Genomic DNA, 20,883 nt, shown 5'->3' with positions numbered 1-20,883 from the left:
CTCCTAATATAGTTTTAAAAATTCTCATTATTGTTCATAGCCCAGCCAAACATGGATTTTTTCCCTGATAGCTTTAGCTTCCCTTATTGATTTCATAATTTCTAATGTATATTGATTACTATTGAATTCCCCTCTTTCCATATTTTGTACTTTTTTAAAATTTCTATTTGCTGCCTGCACTGCCCCACTGCACCAGGACAGGCTTTTGGCCAAAGATCTAGGTCAGTGGAACACCTAACTCCCTAAGGCTCCTTTGTAATTTTCATCCTTCATTGGCTTTCTAGGACACGTTGAGCTCCAGCTGGTTGGAGGGGACAGTGCCTGCTCAGGACGTGTGGAAGTAAGACATGGGGACACCTGGGCTACAATCTGTGATGCACACTTTGATCTCAAAGCTGCCAGTGTTATCTGTAATGGACTACAGTGTGGAACAGCTCTGTCTATCCCAGGAGGAGCTCATTTCAGAGAAGGACATGGACCAATCTGGACTGAGGAATTCCAGTGTGCAGGGAATGAGTCACACCACGTGTACTGTCCCAGGGTATCACACGGGAATCAGACATGCTCACATGCAAATGTCATATGCTCACGTAAGAATTTGGCACAATGTCTCTAAGATCCCAGTGTTGTGTATTCTAAAGCAGGGTGCAGCAATAAATGATTTAACTCTGTAGGGAGCTGGGATAATAGGGCTGCTCTCAGCTTCTAGTAAAACCTCAACAATCCAATATAATGGGAATGGTTCAATCCCCCCCGACTTTCCTTTTCTTTATTATTTAAAATAAAATATCTTAAATGCTCCCTCTCTAAACCCCTTCTCCCTTCTCCCCAGGGCTCACAGGGTTCCGGCTGGTGAACGGCAGCACAGCATGCTCAGGGAGGGTGGAGATCCAGGTTCTTGGTGCCTGGGGAACCCTCTGTGACTCACGCTGGGATTTACCAGACGCCAACGTTCTCTGTCATCAGCTTGACTGTGGATTCGCTGAATCAGCCCCAGGAGGAGGGTATTTTGGGAAGGGAACTGTCTCTGTCTGGACATACACATTTCACTGTAAAGGGACTGAAACCCATTTGGGGCATTGCCCTGTTACTGCCCTGGGCGCCTCTCAGTGCTCACACGACAATGACGCCAGTGTGGTTTGTTCAGGTAAGTGCAGGAGAGATGCTGGATTAAGGACACCTGCCCCTCAGTGTGTGACACTGACCCCAGAGCAGGGGAACCTCAAGGCACAGCAAGGGGAGGGGGAGCTAGATCCTGAAGCACATATATGTATTAAAGATAAAATTAAAGTAAATTATATTATCACAAAAGAATAGTTGTGATCTGGGAAAGCCCTGGATTCTCCACTAAAAACATCAACAACTCTGTCCTTACATAGGGCAGTGGAGCAGGGGCAGCACTTTGTTCTTCGGGTTACATAAATGTCACCAACTCATTGTCCCCAGGCTCCTCCAATAGTAATTAGAGGGGAGCTGGTCGTGACTCCTGATATGGAGGTTGCTTCACGCTTTCTAGTATAAAATATTCTCTGCACCTTCTTGAGACGCTCTCGCACCTTCCTTGATTGCTGCAGCCTTTGCAATTTGGGAAGGGGTCAGTGCTGGAGCCAGGGAGGTGCCCTCTCCTAGTGCAGTGAGATTCCTTCCAGGTTTGTCTGAATTACAAACTGCTGAAAAGCACCATTTCCCTTTTTCTCACATGTGTTCTTGTGGGTATTTTTGGTAGCACACTACAGAGAAAGAAATGATTTCACTCACTTGTGTAGTTTTTTTTTTTTTACTTTCTTCACACCTTTCCAACCGAAAAAAATCAAAAGACTTTTCCCCCTGCATTCTTACTTTTTTACTTTTTTCTAACTTTTTACAGTGAAAGAAAAGATAAAAAAATAGAAGCAAGGAGGAAGTGGCAAACCTATAAGTCCAAAAACTGGAAAGGAAAATGAATGTTTCATTTTCCAAAAGTTGAAATGAATCAACATTTTAGTTAAACAAAAATTTGCATTCCATTTCCACATGCCAGTATCTCAGATCTGTGTAAAAATTGAAATACTGCATTCGAAAGACGTCACAGAAAAAATTTTGGATTGTTGACCCGCTCTAATATTTACATTTTATTTAAAAAAAATAAAATATTAAACCACATTACTTAGTTTATTTAGTCAAAGGCACGAGAATTAGAAAATACCAGAGTTAAGGTTACCTATGTAATGTTAATTCAGCCCCCCACCCTCCCTTGTGCATATGCATTATGATAGAGTCTAATTGTATGCACACATCCTATTTTTCTCACCTACCCCCTGCTCCTGCCTCCTTCAGTGCACTGGGAGGATGGTGCTCAGGGGATGGGGGAGCTATTGAATATTTCTTTTTATCCTCGTCATTCAACATGTGATCTAGGGCCTTATTCACTCTATATACCATACAAACACTGCACTGAATACAGAATTAATTTCTTCATGGGCTTTTCTATGGTGCTTATCACCATAATATGAGAATGCTAAACACAAACATTAATGATTTTTTCTTCATAACACCCCAGGAGATAGCAGACTCTTATGATACCTATTTCAAAAGTGACTTAGGCACTTAGAAGCCCAAGAATAACATTATCAAAAATGCCTAAGTGATTTAGAGACTTAAATCCCATTTTCTCCAGTAACGTAGGAGCCCAAGAACCATGCAGACTTCTCCCTCTTGCTGCCTAAGTCACTCCTGAAAATGGCACTTAGGCTCCTACATCATTTAGCTGCTTTTGAAAATTTTACATACAATGATTAAAGCCAAAATTCTAAACTTGGGGTGAGTGGGCAGCAACCTGAGACCCTCAGGGCTTCATTCTTCAGAGTACTCACCATTTCTGCAGAGCTTTGTGTGTTCAAAGTACTGTCCAGACATTAATAAACCCTCACCAAACTCCAGGGAAGCAGGTGAGTAAGTATCATTATTAGCTCCATATTACAAATGGTGAAACAGAAAGAGAAAAGCAAAGTGACTTGCCCAAGGCCACCCAGTGAGTCAGCAGCAGAGACAGGGTAAAACTAAGTGTTTTTACTTGCAGCTCTGTGCTCATTCCCCTCGACCACACTGCCTGGCTGCAAAAGAGCTGAGCAGCCACATCTTGTCTTGACCGTAGCGGCAGTTGTGAGTGCTCAGTACTTCTGCAAATCACATCCCATAAAAACTGGCTTAAGAGACCTGCTCAGCATCACCTGTGAAGTCTGCGGCAGAGGCAGGAACAGAACTGAGCTCTACTGAATGATGGTCACTGCTCTTAACAAGATCATCCTAGTTCTTCCTGCGCTTCTTGGTCATTCTCTATAGGCCTTCCAGTGTCTAAAGTGAATGAGGCAGAGGTCGCACAGGCAACAGCCTGATGCTGCACAACCGCGATTTATCCATCCTGGGCACTGAAAGTGGCCAGGACCCTGCGGGAAAAATAATTCACTAGAAAACTTAATTTTAGTGGCCAGCCAATCTGGTTCCCTTGTGGCTAAATGGAGCCCATCTTCTGGGTCTATAGATCCGCAGAGTTTTAAGACCCAAAGAGTCCATTGTGATCATCTGCTTCTCCCCTCACCAAAGTGATCCCTCCTGCTGAATGAAGTTGCAACCTCCTTCTCTGCCCCATCTTCAAATCCATGTACAGAGTCTCCATAGGGATTTCAACCTTCTTCCTAATGGAAACATAGTTTCCAGGACTGTCTCCCACAGAGCCCACAGTCACTGGTTTACACCATGACTAAGCCTATAAAGCCCTGCCCAGCACTCACAACAGATGTCTACTCTCCTCTTTACTCTCCTTTGTACCTTGGGGGCAATTCACCTTGCAGTTCTCCTGCTTCTCACAGAGGCTGCTACCTGCATTCCTAACTGAATTCCCTGCAGTCCTGCCCTGCCTCTCCTAATTACCTACCCAGCCCATACCCTGGTTCTCGGAGGGAACTCCTCAGCACATGGGGATGCTGATTTCTCCCTACAGTTGCTGCATGGAGAATCCCTTGTAAGGAAAAACACCTGGTCCCTTCCATACGAGCTCCATCTGCTGTGATCCCATCTGGCCTTCCTGATGGGCTGTGGTACCCAGTTATATCCTTGAGCCTTCTCAGAAAGCCCCAAATCTACTCTCTACCCTCACACTACACTAGTGGCACAGCTAGGACAGGAAACCTGGGTGGGCCTCAGCTTTCAGGGGGTGGGCAATGATGGGAGGGGCAGAGGGAAGGGTGCAGGAGGGATCCGGTGTCCTGTGGACGGGGCAGGAGGTAGGAGGGGATTGCCTCCCTCCACCCCTTCCAGCCGGCCCTTACCGCTCAGCAGGTACCCAAAGCTGAGGCTGCCCAGGCCACACAGGCTGCGGGGTGAGCCTAGGGTAACCAGATAGCAAATGTGAAAAATTGGACAGGTTGTGGGAGGTAATAGACGCCTATATAAGAAAAAGCCCCAGGACTGTACTTATAAAATAGGGACATCTGGTCACCTAGGTGTGCCCTTGTGGAGAAGAGGGGTCCCACTGGGGCTCGAGCTCCATGCACCCTTCCTGACCCTGGCTTCATGTGCGTCAACCCAGCCGTGTCCCTTTCTTGCTGATGCTAGGAGCTGCTGCCCTGGTCTCTGGCCCCAGCACTAGCCCTGGATTTCAACCACCCCTGCCCCCACAATGCACACCTCCCATGGAGCTAGCACTGGAGTCAGAGACCAGGGAAGCAGCACATGGCTCCGGCAGGAGAAAGACATGGCCAGGCTGGTGGACACCGAGCCAAGGAAGGGAATCCCAGCCTGTGGGTTCGGGGGGCTTCGGCCCTGATTTGAGTGGGTCTGGACGCTAACTGGGTGGGTCATGGCCCACCTGTGGCTACACCCCTGCACTACACTAGCTGCATGCAGGCATTCTCCTGCTCCAGTCTTAGGATGAACTGCTGGCTCTGTTGACGTCAATGGAGGTTTTACCATTGCCTTCAGTGGGGCCAGGATTTCACTCTTAGCCTTGAAATGTTATTTGGCTACCAAGATCCTTGAGCTGTTTGAGTCCAGTGCACACACACTGCACCCGTCAGGTTGCCATTCTAGCACATACTGTACCTGACACAGATGGTGGGTGTCCCCTGCACTTACTCTGCTGTTGTCTTTTACCATTGTCAGTCTCTCCTGGCTGCACCTGTGTCTGAACTCAGTGAGGGTACGTCTTCACTACTGGCCGTATCGGTTGGTAGCAATCGATTTCTCGGGGATCAATATATCGCATCTCATCTAGATGCGATATATTGATCCCCGAATGCGCTCCTGTCAACTCCGGAACTCCACCAACGCGAACAGCGGTAGCGGAGTCGACAGGGGGAGCCACAGACGTCAATCCCGCACCATGAGGACGGTAGGTAACTCGATGTAAGATACTTCTACTTCAGCTACGCTATTCACGTATCAGAGGGGTAGCCGTGTTATATTCACGTAGCTGAAGTTGCGTATCTTAGATCGATCCCTCCCCCCTAGTGTAGACCAGCCCTGAGTAATTCCTAACTTACCACCTCGCTGTAGGACTCACTGATTCTGAGACACACTCAAAGACTGAGATTCACATCCCAAGGAAGTCACAATATTCATCAATAGAGAATGTCTCCATCCCTGACCCCCACAAAACCTGCTTAGTGTGGTGTGAATTGATCAGCTGGAATCTCACGTTGGGCTCAGAGATGACACCACGCTTCAGGGGACAGCTCCAGTCAGAACCACCAGTGCCGGGAACTATCACACACTGGGAGCTCCTGCACTGGACCCAGGTGAACCAAGAAAATTGCCACCTACTGAGCAAAGATCAGAGAGAACTAAGAGAATTTACAAACAATAACCTGTTCCTGACCACCATGAACCCTGCTCTTCCATTGGTCAAACTCCCTCCAAGCAAACTTGCCTAAATCATTCACAACCCACCTGCTTAGTGCTTGTGCAGACACCATTCACTGACTTCCAGGCATTTAAGCCTGGATAAAGGGACTACAAACCTCAGCAGCCATTCCACCACCACACACCGAGACTATTTTCCCAATCAGTAACCTGCAGGAATTCCCTCGCTCACTCATTTACAGGGGCTGCTAGCAAGCCCTTCTGTCAAGCTCAGAGTGTTACAATTCTTATAGCACCTTCCACTTATAGAGTGAAAAGAATAAGTGTCTTCTGACAGAGGTCGTTTCCTTTAACACTGTGACACACTCTGATCACTGGTTTATACCTTCTTATTGAGAAACAGTCCATAATTTCATGCACACTCTGTATTATTTTTAGGGTATAACAGGGAGTGTTCTTCAGTGTGTTTCCTATCTCTCCTGAGCCCAGGTCGCTCTGAATCACTCAGACTGCTGAATGGAGAGAGCCGGTGCGATGGGAGAGTTGAGATTTCCCTCCGTGGTGCGTGGGGCAGAGTTCTGGATGACCAGTGGGACATGAACGATGCCAGCGTGGTGTGCAGGCAGCTCCAGTGTGGAGTCGCTGAGAAAGCTTATAACCCCCCTAAGTCTGAGCAAGGAACAGGCCCCGTGGGGCTGAGAAGGGTCCAGTGTGCAGGAAATGAGACTCGTCTGACTCTCTGTGACAACTCCACGTCTGAGACAGCCCAGGCAGGAATTGCTGTGGATGTCGGTGTCGTTTGCTCAGGTGATTCATTTCTAAATCTCACAGACATTCTCTGTTCAGTGGGAAAATACGTGTTAACAGCTGGGATCTATCCCTGCAGGGAGCAGGCGGATCAGACTGGTGAGTGGGGCAGGTCGCTGTGCCGGGAGAGTGGAGATTTATTACAATGGAAGCTGGGGGACAGTCTGTGATGATTCCTGGGATCTGCCAGACTCCAATGTCGTCTGCAAACAACTGGGATGTGGACACGCCATCAAAGCAACTGTCTCTGCTCATTATGGGGAAGGATCTGGGCAGATCTGGCTGGATGATGTGAACTGCTCTGGGAATGAATCCGATCTCTGGTCGTGTCCTTCCAGGGGCTGGGGCCAGCACAACTGCAGACACAAAGAGGATGCAGGAGTTCTCTGCTCAGGTCAGTTCTGAGAATGCTCTGGTGAGCCGTGTTACCAGGGGATTTAATGGAGGGGGCAGATGTTTAAGGAGGTTGCTGAAAATGACACTTTCCCTGACTATCTCTGCCTCCCTTTCCCTTGTGTAACTACCTACCAGGGTCACCATTAGAAAGTCCTCAGCTCCCACCCAGAGGTATTGGAGATATTGCAAGATTTCCCTAATGTTAGACTGCTGCATCTCAGGTGTCTGAAGGAGACAGGATCATGGAAAGCAGTGACTGAAAAGGATGTAGGGTCCTAGTGGAGAAATAACTGAACATGAGCGCCCAGTGCCGTGTATGGTAAAATGGGCTAATGTGAACCTTGGATGTATACACAGGGGAGTAATGAGTAGGAGTGGGGACTAAATGTTACTGTTGTATATGGCACTGGTGAGACAGATACTAGAATACTGTGGCCAGGTCTGATGTCCACAAAAATTGGAGACGGAGCAGAGAAGAGCCACAAAAGTGATCTGATGGCTTGAATAAAAGCCTTACAATGAGAGATTTAAGATGCTGAATCTGTTTAGCTTATCAAAATGATCAAGAGGTGACTTGATTACAGGCATAAGTTCCTTCACGAGGAGAACATACCACTTACTAAAGGGCTCTTTAATCTAATGGAGGAAGGCAGAACAAGAGTCGATGGCTGGAAGCTGAAATCATACAAATTCACCTCAGAAATAAGGCCCAGGTTTTTAACAATGAGGGTGATTAACCATTGGAACAAACTACCAGGGAAATGGAGCATTCTGCATCTCTTGAAGTCTTCCTGTCTAAACTGGATGCCTTTCTGGAAGCTCTGCTTATGTCATACTCAAGTTATTAGGCTCTATGCAGCTGTTTTACAGAAGGTCAAATTATTTGATCTCATGATCCCTGTCACGCTGTCTGGGGTGGCTCACAGCTCTGAGTGGCCACTTCCAGGTGAATGATGAGAAACAAGGTAATACCCCAACCTGGTGGTGTGTTCTAAAAGTAGATATCTGCAAGACAGTAACAGATGTGAACTCCTGGACCAATGTTCCCTCTAATTTTTTACATCCATGTGTGGCATGAATTTTGTTATGTGCACCAGTATAGAGGTGATGTGTGGTGGGATTAGGGCCAAGGGGTTGAGACAGTGGGAGACAGCTCAGGGCTAGTGCAGAGGGTGGCGGTGTGCGGGGTGAGGGTTCTGGGTGGGGGTGCGGGCTCTGGGGTGGTGCCAGGGCTGAGGGTCTTGGGGTCGTGAGGGGGCTCAGGGCTGAGGCAGAGGGTTACAGCGTGGGGGCTGAGGGCTCTGGGGTGGGCCCAGAGATGAGGAGCTCAGGGTGCAGGAGGGGGCTCGGGGCTGGGCAGAGAGATGGAGTATGTGGTGGGTGAGGGCTCTAGCTGGGGCTGTGGGATATGAGGTGGGGGCATGGTTTGGGGTGCAGGCTGCCCTGGGGCTGTGGCGGGAAGAGAGAACTCCCCGCAGCCTTCTCCTGCTGCAGCAGCCTGTGGCCAGGGGAGAGGCACCACTTTCCCTGCTGCAGCAAATCCGCGATCAGGGGAGAGGAACCTCTCCCCAGATGCGGCAGATCCAGGGCTGGGGACAGGGGAGAGGCGCCAGTCCCCGGCTGCAGCAGGTTCGAGGCTGGGGAAGAGGCACCTCTCCAATCCAGGCCCCTGTGGCTGCGTGCCTACGTGGCCCTTAATATCCTGCTCTGCAGCCATGTAGCCACACAGCTTAGAGGGAATGTAGTCCTGGATCAATATACACTTCTACTTCGCTATAACGCGGTCGTGGGGAGCCAAAAACCCCTACTGCGTTATAGCTGAAACCCCGTTATATCGGGGTAGGGGCGGCAGGGCTCCGGTGGGATTTAAAGATCTCCAGGCACCGGCCACTGCGGGGAGCCCGTGCCCTTTAAATCACCGGCTAGCCCTGCTGCCGCAGCCCCAGGGTAGTGGCTTCACGGCTCCAGCGGTGATTTAAAGGGCCCAGGGCTCCCCGCAGCAGCCGGAGACCCGGACCCTTGAAAGTGTCGCCATAGCCCCGATACTACCACGCTATACGCGAACCTGTGTTATATCGGGTCCTGTTACAGCGGGGTATCTATCTTCCCAGACAAACTGTACTTAGTGATAATTGGTCATTCACACAAAAAAATCACACCATGTTCTGGTTGCTTCCAGTCCCAAGAAACCAGTCACTTACCCCAGATCAGTTAGAATCATAGAATCATAGAATCTCAGGGTTGGAAGGGACCTCAGGAGGTCATCTAGTCCAACCCCCTGCTCAAAGCAGGACCAAACCCAACTAAATCATCCCAGCCAGGGCTTTGTCAAGCCTGACTTTAAAAACCTCTAAGGAAGGAGATTCCACCACCTCCCTAGGTAACCCATTCCAGTTCTTCACCACCCTACTAGTGAAAAAGTTTTTCCTAATAGCCAACCTAAACCTCCCCCTCTGCAACTTGAGACCATTACTCCTTGTTCTGTCATCTTCTACCACTGAGAACAGTCTAGATCCATCCTCTTTGGAACCCCCTTTCAGGTAGTTGAAAGCAGCTATCAAATCCCCCCTCATTCTTCTCTTCTGCAGGCTAAACAATCCCAGTTCCCTCAGCCTCTCCTCATAAGTCATGTGTTCCAGCCCCCTAATCATTTTTGTTGCCCTCCGCTGGACTCTCTCCAATTTATCCACATCCTTCTTGTAGTGTGGGGCCCAAAACTGGACACAGTACTCCAGATGAGGCCTCACCAATGTCGAATGGAGGGGAATGATCACGTCCCTCAATCTGCTGGAAATGCCCCTACTTATACAACCCAAAATGCCATTAGCCTTCTTGGCAACAAGGGCACACTGTTGACTCATATTCAGCTTTTTGTCCACCATAACCCCTAGGTCCTTTTCTGCAGAACTGCTGCCCAGCCATTCGGTCCCTAGTCTGTAGCAGTGCATGGGATTCTTCCGTCCTAAGTGCAGGACTCTGCACTTGTCCTTGTTGAACCTCATCATATTTCTTTTGGCCCAATCCTCTAATTTGTCTAGGTCCCTCTGTATCCTATCCCTACCCTCCAGCGTATCAACCACTCCTCCCAGTTTAGTGTCATCTGCAAACTTGCTAAGGGTGCAGTCCACACCATCCTCCAGATCGTTAATGAAGATATTGAATAAAACCGGCCCCAGCACCGACCCTTGGGGCACCACACTTGATACCGGCTGCCACCTAGACATGGAACCATTGATCACTACCCGTTGAGCCCAACCATCTAGCCAGTTTTCTATCCACCTTACCGTCCATTCATCCAGCCCAGACTTCTTTAACTTGCTGGCAAGAATACTGTGGGAGACTGTATCAAAAGCTTTGCTAAAGTCCAGAAATAGCACATCCACTGCTTTCCCCTCATCCACAGAGCCGGTTATCTCATCATAGAAGGCAATTAGGTTAGTCAGGCATGAATTGCCCTTGGTGAATCCATGCTGACTGTTCCTGATCACTTTCCCCTCCTTTAAGTGGTTCAGAATTGATTCCTTGAGGACCTGTTCCATGATTTTTCCAGGGACTGAGGTGAGACTGACTGGCCTGTAGTTCCCTGGATCTTCCTTCTTCCCTTTTTTAAAGATGGGCACTACATTAGCCTTTTTCCAGTCATCTGGGACCTTCCCCGATCGCCATGATTTTTCAAAGATAATGGCCAATGGCTCTGCAATCTCATCGGCCAACTCCTTTAGCACCCTCGGATACAGCGCATCCGGCCCCATGGACTTGTGCTCGTCCAGCTTTTCTAAATAGTCCCGAACTACTTCTTTCCCCACAGAGAGCTGGTCACCTCCTCCCCATACCGTGATGCAGAGTGCAGCTGTCTGGGAGCTGACCTTGTCTGTGAAGACAGAGGCAAAAAAAGCATTGAGTACACTAGCTTTCTCCACATCCTTTGTCACTAGGTTCCCTCCCTCATTCAGCAAGGGGCCCACACTTTCCTTGACTTTCTTCTTGTTGCTAACATATCTGAAGAAACCCTTCTTGTTACTCCAAACATCTCCGGCTAGCTGCAACTCCAAGCATGATTTGGCCTTCCTAATTTCACTCCTGCATGCCTGAGCAATACTTTTATACTCCTCCATGGTTATTTGTCCAATCTTCCACTTCTTGGAAGCTGTTTTTTTGTGTTTAAGACGAGCAAGGATTTCACTGTTGAGCCAAGCTGGTCGCCTGCCATATTTACTTTTCTTCCTACACATCGGGATGGTTTGTTCCTGCAACCTCAATAAGGTTTCTTTAAAATACAGCCAGCTTCCCTCGACTCCTTTCCCCATCATGTTATTCTCCCAGGGGACCTTGCCCATCAGTTCCCTGAGGGAGTCGAAGTCTGCTTTTCTGAAGTCCAGGGTCTCTGTTCTACTGCTCTCCTTTCTTCCTTGTGTCAGGATCCTGAACTCGACCATCTCATGGTCACTGCCTCCCAGGTTCCCATCCACTATTGCTTCCTCTACTGTTTCTTCCCTGTTTGTGAGCAACAGGTCAAGACGAGCTTTTCCCCTAGTTGGTTCCTCCAGCACTTGTCCCCTACACTTTCCAGAAACTTCCTGGATTGCCTGTGCACTGCTGTATTGCTCTCCCAGCAGATATCAGGGTGATTAAAGTCACCCATGAGACCCAGGGCCTGTGATCTAGCAACTTCTGTTAGTGGCTGGAAGAAAGCCTCGTCCACCTCATCCCCCTGGTCCGGTGGTCTGTAGCAGACTCCCACCACGACATCACCCTTGTTGTTCATACTTCTAAATTTAATCCAGAGACTCTCAGGTTTTTCTGCAGTTTCATACTGGAGCTCTGAGCAGTCATACTGCTGTCTTACATACAACGCAACTCCCCCACCTTTTCTGCCCTGCCTGTCCTTCCTGAACAGTTTATATCCATCCATGACAGTACTCCAATCATGTGAGTTATCCCACCAAGTCTCAGTTATTCCAATTACAACAGAATTCCTTGACTGTGCCAGGACTTCTAGTTCTCCCTGCTTGTTCCCCAGGCTTCTTGCATTTGTGTATAGGCACTTAAGATAACTCGCTGATTGTCCTGGTGTCCCAGTATGGGGCTGGAGCCATCCCCTCTTGCACTCACCTACTTGTGCTTTCTCCCGATATCCCACTTCCCCACTTACCTCGGGGCTTTGGTCTCTTTCCCCCGGTGAACCTAGTTTAAAGCCCTCCTCACTAGGTTAGCCAGCCTGCTTGCAAAGATGCTCTTCCCTCTCTTCGTGAGGTGGAGCCCGTCTCTGCCTAGCAATCCTTCTTCTTGGAAGACCATCCCATGGTCAAAGAATCCAAACCCTTCTCTCCGACACCATCTGCGTAGCCATTCGTTGATTTCCACGATTCGACGGTCTCTACCCTGGCCTTTTCCTGCCACAGGGAGGATAGGCGAGAACACCACTTGCACCTCAAACTCCTTTATCCTTCTTCCCAGAGCCACGTAGTCTGCAGTGATGCGCTCAAGGTCATTCTTGGCAGTATCATTGGTGCCCTGGATCTTACACCAAAGACAATGCCACTAGCCAATCCTGTAATAAACCACTGCTCTACAGCCAAAATGCTTCTGAAATAAATGTAGTCAAACTTTACTAATTCTGGGTCACTGAGAATGAAAATGATGCTTAAAATTGTTGATTGGCTCTAGTTTTCCCGTTATGCTATTGGGTCAGTATATACGACCCTTGACTTGGGAATAGCGGAGGATAAGTGAGTTATAAAGGGAAGGGCTCTCAATTTAAACCACAAATGACTAAAATACATCTTTGACTGGATCTATGAATAAATCTATGACTGGGTTTGGACAGTACTTGCTTTTTAGGCAAAACAATGAATGATGCAATCTGAAGCTGGTATTGCGTCATACATGATATGAATTGCATCATGTTATTCCTAGAAGTCATGGATGATGCAATCATAACGAAGCTTACATCACTCTGCTGAACAAATTGCCCTATATCAGCTCTAGAAATCATACAGTGTCGTGCTCTCTTATTTGTCAGTGTTTGATTTTGCAAAGGGACACATTTCTGTTTAGCCAAAGTGAGCAGAGATGCCTCGTACTTGTGTGAACAGTGCAGATAACTTCTGCTATGTTTGTGGTGAAGTGACTTTTGCATCACAAAAGCGCAGTATAACCACTATGGTTAAGAAAGCCTATCACCTCTATTTTGGCTGCAAAATTGGAGATCAGGACAAGAGGTGGGCCCCACACATATGCTGCAACACTTGTGCAACAAATCTTCGCTAGTGGTTGAACAGGAAAAGGAAATCTATGCCTTTTGCAGTGTCAATGATTTGGAGAGAGCCAACAGATCATACCAGCAATTGTTACTTCTGCATGGTGCCTCCAGTTGGGAAAGGTGTGTCAAAGAAGAAAAAGTGGACTGTGCATTATCCAAACATTCCATCAGCTATACGCCCAGTACCCCACGGAGAAGGACTGCCGGGTCCTGATGCACCAGAATCATTCTCACTTGAGTCAGACGAGGAAGAGGAAGAGGATGAAACTTCTGGTCCTGAACCATCAATGTCACAGGACCCACATTTTCTCCCATCCTCCTCCTCTGAACCACACCTCATAACACAAGGTGAACTGAATGACCTTGTCAGGGATTTGGAACTACCCAAGAGTAAGGCAGAGCTGTTGGGCTCCAGACTACAGCAGTGGAATCTCCTGGCAAGTGATGTTAGGGTTTCCATGTTCTCTGACCATCAAAAGGATCTTGTTCCATTCTTCTTCATGGAAGGTGATCTTGTAGCCTGCAACAACATCGATGGTGTGATGGCAGCCCTCAACATCGTTCACGATCCAGATGAGTGGAGACTGTTCATTGATTCATCGAAGACGAGTCTTAAAGCTGTTTTACTGCATAATGGCAATGTTTTGCCATCAATTCCAGTTGGTCATGCAGTCCATATGAAGGAAACGTATGACAACATGAAACAACTTTTGAGGTGCATAAACTATGACCAACATCAGTGGCAGCTTTGTGGCGATTTGAAGGTTGTTGCTCTCTTGCTTGGTCTGCAGACTGGATACACAAAGTACTGCTGTTTTCTCTGTCAATGGGATAATCGTGCAAGAGATTCCCACTACATCAAGAAAGATTGGCCACTCTGACAGTCATTGGAGCCTGGGAGGAAAAGTGTTCAGCATCCACCACTTGTTGAATCAAGGAAGATTTTGTTACCACCCTTACACATCAAGCTGGGTCTGATGAAGAACTTTGTCAAGGCCATTGACAAAACACAAGCAGCTTTCAAGTACCTCCATGGAAAATTTCCAAGGTTAAGTGAAGCTAAGATAAAGGAAGGTGTCTTTGTTGGTCCTCAGATTCGTGAACTTCTTTGAGATGATGCATTTGACCATGCACTGCGTGGCAAGGAAAAGACGGCATGGAAAGCCTTCCAGTTAGTGGCAATAAATTTTCTCGGAAACAACAAGGCAGACAACTACAGGTTGTTGGTGGAAAACCTCCTCAAGGCATACAAAAGCCTTGGTTGCAACATGTCACTAAAGATACATTTTTTTTCACTCTCATCTAGATTTTTTTCCACCGAACTGTGGAGCAGTGAGCGATGAGCACGGCGAGCGATTTCACCAGGACATTGCAACAATGGAGAAACGCTATCAGGGCAAATGGAGCCCATCAATGCTTGCAGACTATTGCCGGACAGTGACAAGAGATGCTCCATTTAATGAATACAAGAGACAAGCCAAGAAGCGCCGAGTAGACACTGAATAGGACAAAACTATGTACATAATAGTTTTTTGCCTTTTGTTTCATAATAAATTTTATTTATATAACCCTTTTGCTGATTTTTAAAGTGTTACATAAACAGGACAGGTGAAATATTATCATGTAAAGCAACCATAAACACATGAAAAGACCTAGGTTTACAATTTATGATTAAAACTCTACTATCTACACAATATACATAGACATAAAATGTAAAAACTTAAATATCTTAGAAACAGTAGCCAAACAGTTGTTTTAATTGTCATATTTGAATTCAGCACATCAAAATACATAATAAATAGCACATTTTATCTCTGAAGCAGACGACTTCTCAAAAATTGTAGACCAGTGCTATATGCAGGTTTATTGACTAGGAAAAAGAAATAAAAGGGTTATTTTACAGGTTAAAGCAAAGAAACATATACACACAAATGAGTTACCATTTACATCCTAGGAGGGACAGAATTGTAGTGATCTGTCAATTCCAAATGTCCTTCAGCACTGACCCAGGGATAACCCCTTGGGGTCTCTGGCTTCAGTTTGGTGTCTCTAGCCCTGTCATAGTTCAAACAGCCAAAAAGATGAACAATCATCACATCTACTATTTTTATTTCCTTCTTCCAGCCTTCAAAGTGGGGACGAGGCCTTCTGCATGTGCTGCTCCTTGGGTGTGATAAGGCCATTAACCAATCCTGTATATTGTGATGATCATTGATAGCCCATCTGATTTTGAAAGTCCTTGGGCATGGGGGAGGGGGAGAAGATGATTCCCGTGCCTGAGCTCACAAGTTGAGAGCAAACATTTTCACACTTATAAGGCAAAACTTACATATTTTCTTGTAGCATGGACCACAGCCATTACAAGTGAGATTAATGCCTGCAGCAACTAACCACCATTTCATAGAGTCTAAACACTAAATACATTCTTACAAGACTAATACCTGTTTTGAGCAAAGCTAACATACAGGTGACCTGGCCTGATCTCCAGCTACGAGATTGTCAGTTCTCAGCTAATGCCTGCAGCCTGGGCAAGAGCTGGCATCTGGCCTGCCAATGTCACGATCCTTCCTGGCCTTTATCTGTTACAATCTGTATGTAGCTGCTGGTAAGTGGTGGCCTTCCAGAGATGCCCACTGTATTTCTAGGTGGCCTGTGATGTGTAAAAGAATCTCTCATTCTTGGAGTGGTTCTCTAGCAGTTGCTCCTGCAGAATGATGCACAGGATTGTTTGCAATCGCTGGGATTTCACTTTTCCCACCCCAGTTCATTTCAGAATCAGATGATTTAAATTCCCTTTTTGTGCATTTCCTTCTAGAATTCACAGATCTGAGGCTGGTGAGCGACAGTGACTGTGCTGGGCGGCTGGAGGTTTTCTACAATGGGACTTGGGGCAGTGTTTGCTACAATCAGATGTCTGGAGTCACCGCAGCAATTGTCTGCAAACAGCTGAACTGTGGGAATGGAGGGCAGATTGCAAGCGACTATGAATATGGAGCAGGTTCTGGTCTCACGTGGCTGGACCAGGTTATATGCAGTGAGCAGCACAGCTCCCTCTGGCAGTGCCCATCAGAGCCCTGGAATCCAAAGTCATGTGAAAACCGAGCAGAAGAGACCCATATTTCTTGCGCTGGTAATTCTGAAACTACCTGCATGCATGCGTGCAAACACACATGTATGTGATGTGTTCAATTAATTGAAGGGTTAGGATAGAACTTGTTGTTCACACCTCAGTGTAGGTAGATGTAAATTCTCAACACAAGATACAAATATATTTTCACAGACTTTTATATGAATAAGCATTTCTCTGATTAACAACAAACATGGAAGTTAATCAATTAATTATAAACGAGACCGGTGTTACACAGTGCGCTAAGGTAGTGTGAGAGCAAAGAAAAGCCTCTCCCTAGAGGCAGCTCTATGGTTATTAATCCTTTTTGGATGAACAATCAGAGATGGGCCCAGGCTGTGCAGTTTGGGTCGAGACTGGAATCCCCCACAATTCTGGGTGCATGTTGGCCTAGAGCAAATTAATTAGGTATTCTGGGTTTAAAATACAGATAAATTCTACTCCCACATCACACGCACAGCCCAGTGCATTCACCTCAGCTTTTTCTCTCCATAGGAAAAAAAGCAAAACCAACTCAGATCCTGTTTGACGAATGCCCGAACTCTCCAAGCTGCACAGGTATCTCTGCTTCTCACTGTTTCACTCTTGGTCGCTAAGGACTTTCCCAGCTTCCCCAGTAACATGTGAGGTTTCTGCATTTCCAGACCAGGAGAAGTTACGTGTCGTGGGAGGAAAGGACAGATGCTCGGGGAGAGTGGAGGTTTGGTACCGTGGCTCCTGGGGAACAGTTTGTGATGACTCCTGGGACATGGCGGATGCTAACGTTGTGTGTAAACTACTGGGCTGTGGATCTGCTGTATCTGCCCTGGACAAGGCTGCATTCGGCGAGGGGACTGGTCCCATCTGGGTGGAGAAATTGAATTGCCGAGGGACAGAGTCATCTCTCTGGGACTGTCCTGCTAAGCCCTGGGGTGAGAGCAACTGTGGTCATAAGGAAGATGCTGCTGTGAATTGCTCAGGTGAGTGACAGGAGATGTTTCTGCTACATGCTGTAATTTTCAGGGAGGAGGATGGATCAGCCCACGCCCCCATCCCTTTGGTCCCAGACCAGGCCCTCCCCTCGCCTGTGTGCAGGAGCATCATGGATGCTGTGGGGTGGGACTTTTGTGGGGTCGGATTGGCTCAGGCATCAGCCCACATAGCCCCTGCATCCCTGTGCTGCTCTGATGGAGCTTGTGGAGGTGACAGCTGGAGACAACCAGGGACTCTCAGTGGTGAGGTTCCCCCTGGGAACAAACACGTCACCTCCCCCTCATTCCAGGCTCCAACTCTCCTCCCTTTCCCTTTGCAGGTCTGACAGAGAGGACAGATTCTCCAAATACCCCACTTAAAGCATCCCCCTCTTCCCATCAAGGGTTAAATTTCCCTGGTGCTGGGTCACAGCGGATGAGCTGCAAGCTGCAGCCTGAGGGAAGGAGTTCCTTTCCATAGCCTGTGAAATCTGAGGGCGAATGACACCTGGGTGGGAGCTGCAGGCGCTGCTGATCCAGAGGATGCCTGTCTGCTGGCTCCAGCTGACAGAGCAGGGCCCATGATTAAAACAGCAGCCTGTGAGCTGCCCCCATGGCAGATAGATTGTCCCAGTCCATTACCCTGCTGTCCTGGGCCGTGCAACGAGTGACTGGGGAGCTCCCTGTCCCTCCCCGCACACCTCGACTCTCACAGGATAAACTCTCCCTTTTGTATGTTCATTTCCGTCCAGCTCCCCCGCGTCGCCCTCCGACTGACAGTGGGAGAGTCACGGTGCCCGTGGTCATCTGCATTATCCTGGGGGCCCTGCTCTGCCTGGTCTTAATCATCCTGGGGGCGCAGGTGCGAAGTGCCAGGGCACAGCGCAGAGGTGGGTGCTGACTGGTGTCACTGTGTGAAATGCCTCTGCAATAGCAGGGGGGCTGCAGGGTGTCAGGGTGAGGGGCGATACCGGGCTGGGTGGGGTGGCCGAGGACACCTAACTCTTCTCTCATTTAATATTTTGTTACTGGAAGAGCCCAGATGATACTAGCTAGGGACCTTTACAGTTTCAGAAAAGCTACATCTGTATCCCCCCCCCCCCCGTCTCTGGGTGGGAACCTCCTGTCCCACCTCTTTGTGGCCAGGGGTTTTTAATGCTGCACAGCCCCCTGCCTTCCACTGTGATACCCCCAACAAACCAGTCTGCCCATAGGCCAGCCCCCATGCTGTGCGTTCTCTCCAAGGGCTATGAGCAGTGTATTGCCAGCAGTTACAAGTTACCACCCAGCTCTCTCTCAGCAGACTGCACCTTGTTAGTAGGATGAAAGTATCACAAGGAACACTTTAAAAACAATAAAAATTCCTCCACACCTGCTGAGCATACCAGAATTCACCCATCTTCCTCATGGGCAGCCTGGTAGACCAACGTCCCTCCAACTATTCATTGTTGGGATCCCCGTGGACAGAAGGTCCTGCCCATTTGCTGAATCAAAATGAAGGCCCTGAGTCTGTTTAAACTCAGCCTTTAATATCAGAAATCTTTCTTTGTCTCATGGTCTCTGGTAACCCAGTTTGAACCACTCTGTGTAAACCACCCTAAAGGCTGTTACCTTTCTGGAGTTGTTACAATCTCATTGGTTCACCTTAATCAACCCTCCCCCCACCCCCGCCATTCTCACACACACAGTTTTTTCTTCCTGGAGGAGCTGTGGTAACCCTCCCACATGCAGTAGAACATAAACCATTCATAGATTTAATACAGTGATTCCCAAAGAAACCGCCTGGGGTCAGGGCCGGCTCTAGGTTTTTTGCCTCCTCAAGCAAAAAAAAAATTGGCTGCCCCCCACCCCAGACCTGGGATTGCCCCCCAGCTCCTGCCGCCCGAGCCCTGGGCTCTCCCCCGCACCTGCACCCCCCTGCCATCCCAGCCCTGGGTTCTCCCGCCCCCAACCCACACCCCCTGCCAACCCAGACCTGAGCTCTCCCCCACACACACCCTGTGCCGCCCCAGGTCTGGGCTCTTTCCCGCACCTGCACCCCCTGCTGCCCCAGCCCTGGGCTCTCTCCCCCACCCGCGCCCCCCTGCCGTCCCAGCTCTGGGCTCGCCCCCCGACCCACACACCCCCTTCAGCCCCAGCCCTGGGCTCTCTCCCCCACCCACACCCCCTGCCGCCCCCTGCCACCCCAGCCCTAGGCTCTCCACCACACACCCTGTGCTGCCCCAGCTCTGGGCTCTCCCCTGCCACCCCAGCAGTGCCTCCCTACCTACACACCCCCACCTGCCCCAGCCCCCTCCACCTGCACCCCCTGCCACCCCTGCCCTGGGCTCTCTGCCCCCTGCCCCAGCCCCCTCCACCTGCACCCTTCTTCCACCCCAGTCCTGGGTCACTGATAACTTGCTCCCAGGGCAGGTCATTCAGCAGGAATTTTGGATGTGCACAGAACACAGACAGGATTGGTTCCCATATGGTTACAGAACTGTAGTAAAGTGGAACAATTTTCAGCTTGTGTGATTGGAACATATCTGGATGCATATTATAAGACTGTCCTCCATAAATGAGGAAAAGTCAAGGTGCCTTTATTATTCTTTTGTTCCACTCTTTGTTTCTATGGGGAATTTGCCAATGCAATATCACTGTCTTCCTTTTAAACAAATAAAACTTAAAAAAAAAAAGGCTGTTGAAAATGGGCTTCTATCTCCCTTGCTAGGCTTGCTATAGACCACCAGACGAAGGGGATGAGGTGGACGAGGCTTTCTTCCAGCAACTAGCAGAAGTTACTAGATCGCAGGCCCTGGTTCTCATGGGAGATTTTAATCACACTGATATCTGCTGGGAAAGCAATACAGCAGTGCACAGACAATCCAGGAAGTTTTAGGAAAGTGTAGGGGACAATTTCCTGGTGCAAGTGCTGGAGGAACTAACTAGGGGCAGAGCTCTTCTTGACCTGCTGCTCACAAACAGAGAAGAGTTAGTAGAGGAAGCAAAAGTGGATGGGAACCTGGGAGGCAATGACCATGAGATGGTTGAGTTCAGGATCCTCACAAGGAAGAAAGGAGAGCAGCAGAATACGGACCCTGGACTTCAGAAAAGCAGACTTTGACTCCCTCAGGGAACTGATGGGCAGGATCCCCTGGGAAAAATAACATGAGGGGGGAAGGAGTCCAGGAGAGCTGGATGTATTTTAAAGAATCCTTATTGAGGTTGCAGGAAAAAAAAACATCCTGATGTGCAGAAAGAATAGTGAATATGGCAGGCTACCAGCTTGGCTTAACAGTGAAATCCTTGCTAATCTTAAATGCAAAAAAGAAGCTTACAAGAAGTGGAAGATTGGACAAATGACCAAGGAGGAGTATAAAAATATTGCTCGGGCATGCAGGAGTGAAATCAGGAAGTCCAAATCACACTTGGAGTTGCAGCTAGCAAGAGATGTTAAGAGTAACAAGAAGGGTTTCTTCAGGTATGTTAGCAACAAGAAGAAAGTCAAGGAAAGTGTGGGCCCC

At 48.3% G+C, this 20,883-nt stretch overlaps 1 protein-coding gene across 1 annotated transcript in view; it reads left to right on the top strand.

Moving 5' to 3' along the window:
* LOC123347658 (antigen WC1.1-like) overlaps nt 1-20,883 on the top strand; it is a 105,608-nt gene that overhangs the window by 73,188 nt on the left and 11,537 nt on the right. The window contains exons 3-10 of the mRNA XM_044984931.1: nt 285-590; nt 833-1,147; nt 6,328-6,648; nt 6,704-7,039; nt 16,119-16,433; nt 16,926-16,988; nt 17,075-17,389; nt 18,133-18,270. Coding sequence (XP_044840866.1) covers nt 285-590; nt 833-1,147; nt 6,328-6,648; nt 6,704-7,039; nt 16,119-16,433; nt 16,926-16,988; nt 17,075-17,389; nt 18,133-18,270 — 2,109 coding nt within the window. The remainder of the gene's footprint in view (nt 1-284; nt 591-832; nt 1,148-6,327; nt 6,649-6,703; nt 7,040-16,118; nt 16,434-16,925; nt 16,989-17,074; nt 17,390-18,132; nt 18,271-20,883) is intronic.

This window comes from Mauremys mutica, chromosome 1 (assembly GCF_020497125.1).
Source record: "Mauremys mutica isolate MM-2020 ecotype Southern chromosome 1, ASM2049712v1, whole genome shotgun sequence".
NCBI classification, from domain to species: Eukaryota; Metazoa; Chordata; order Testudines; family Geoemydidae; genus Mauremys; species Mauremys mutica.
This window is presented reverse-complemented; position numbering and strand designations above follow the sequence as displayed.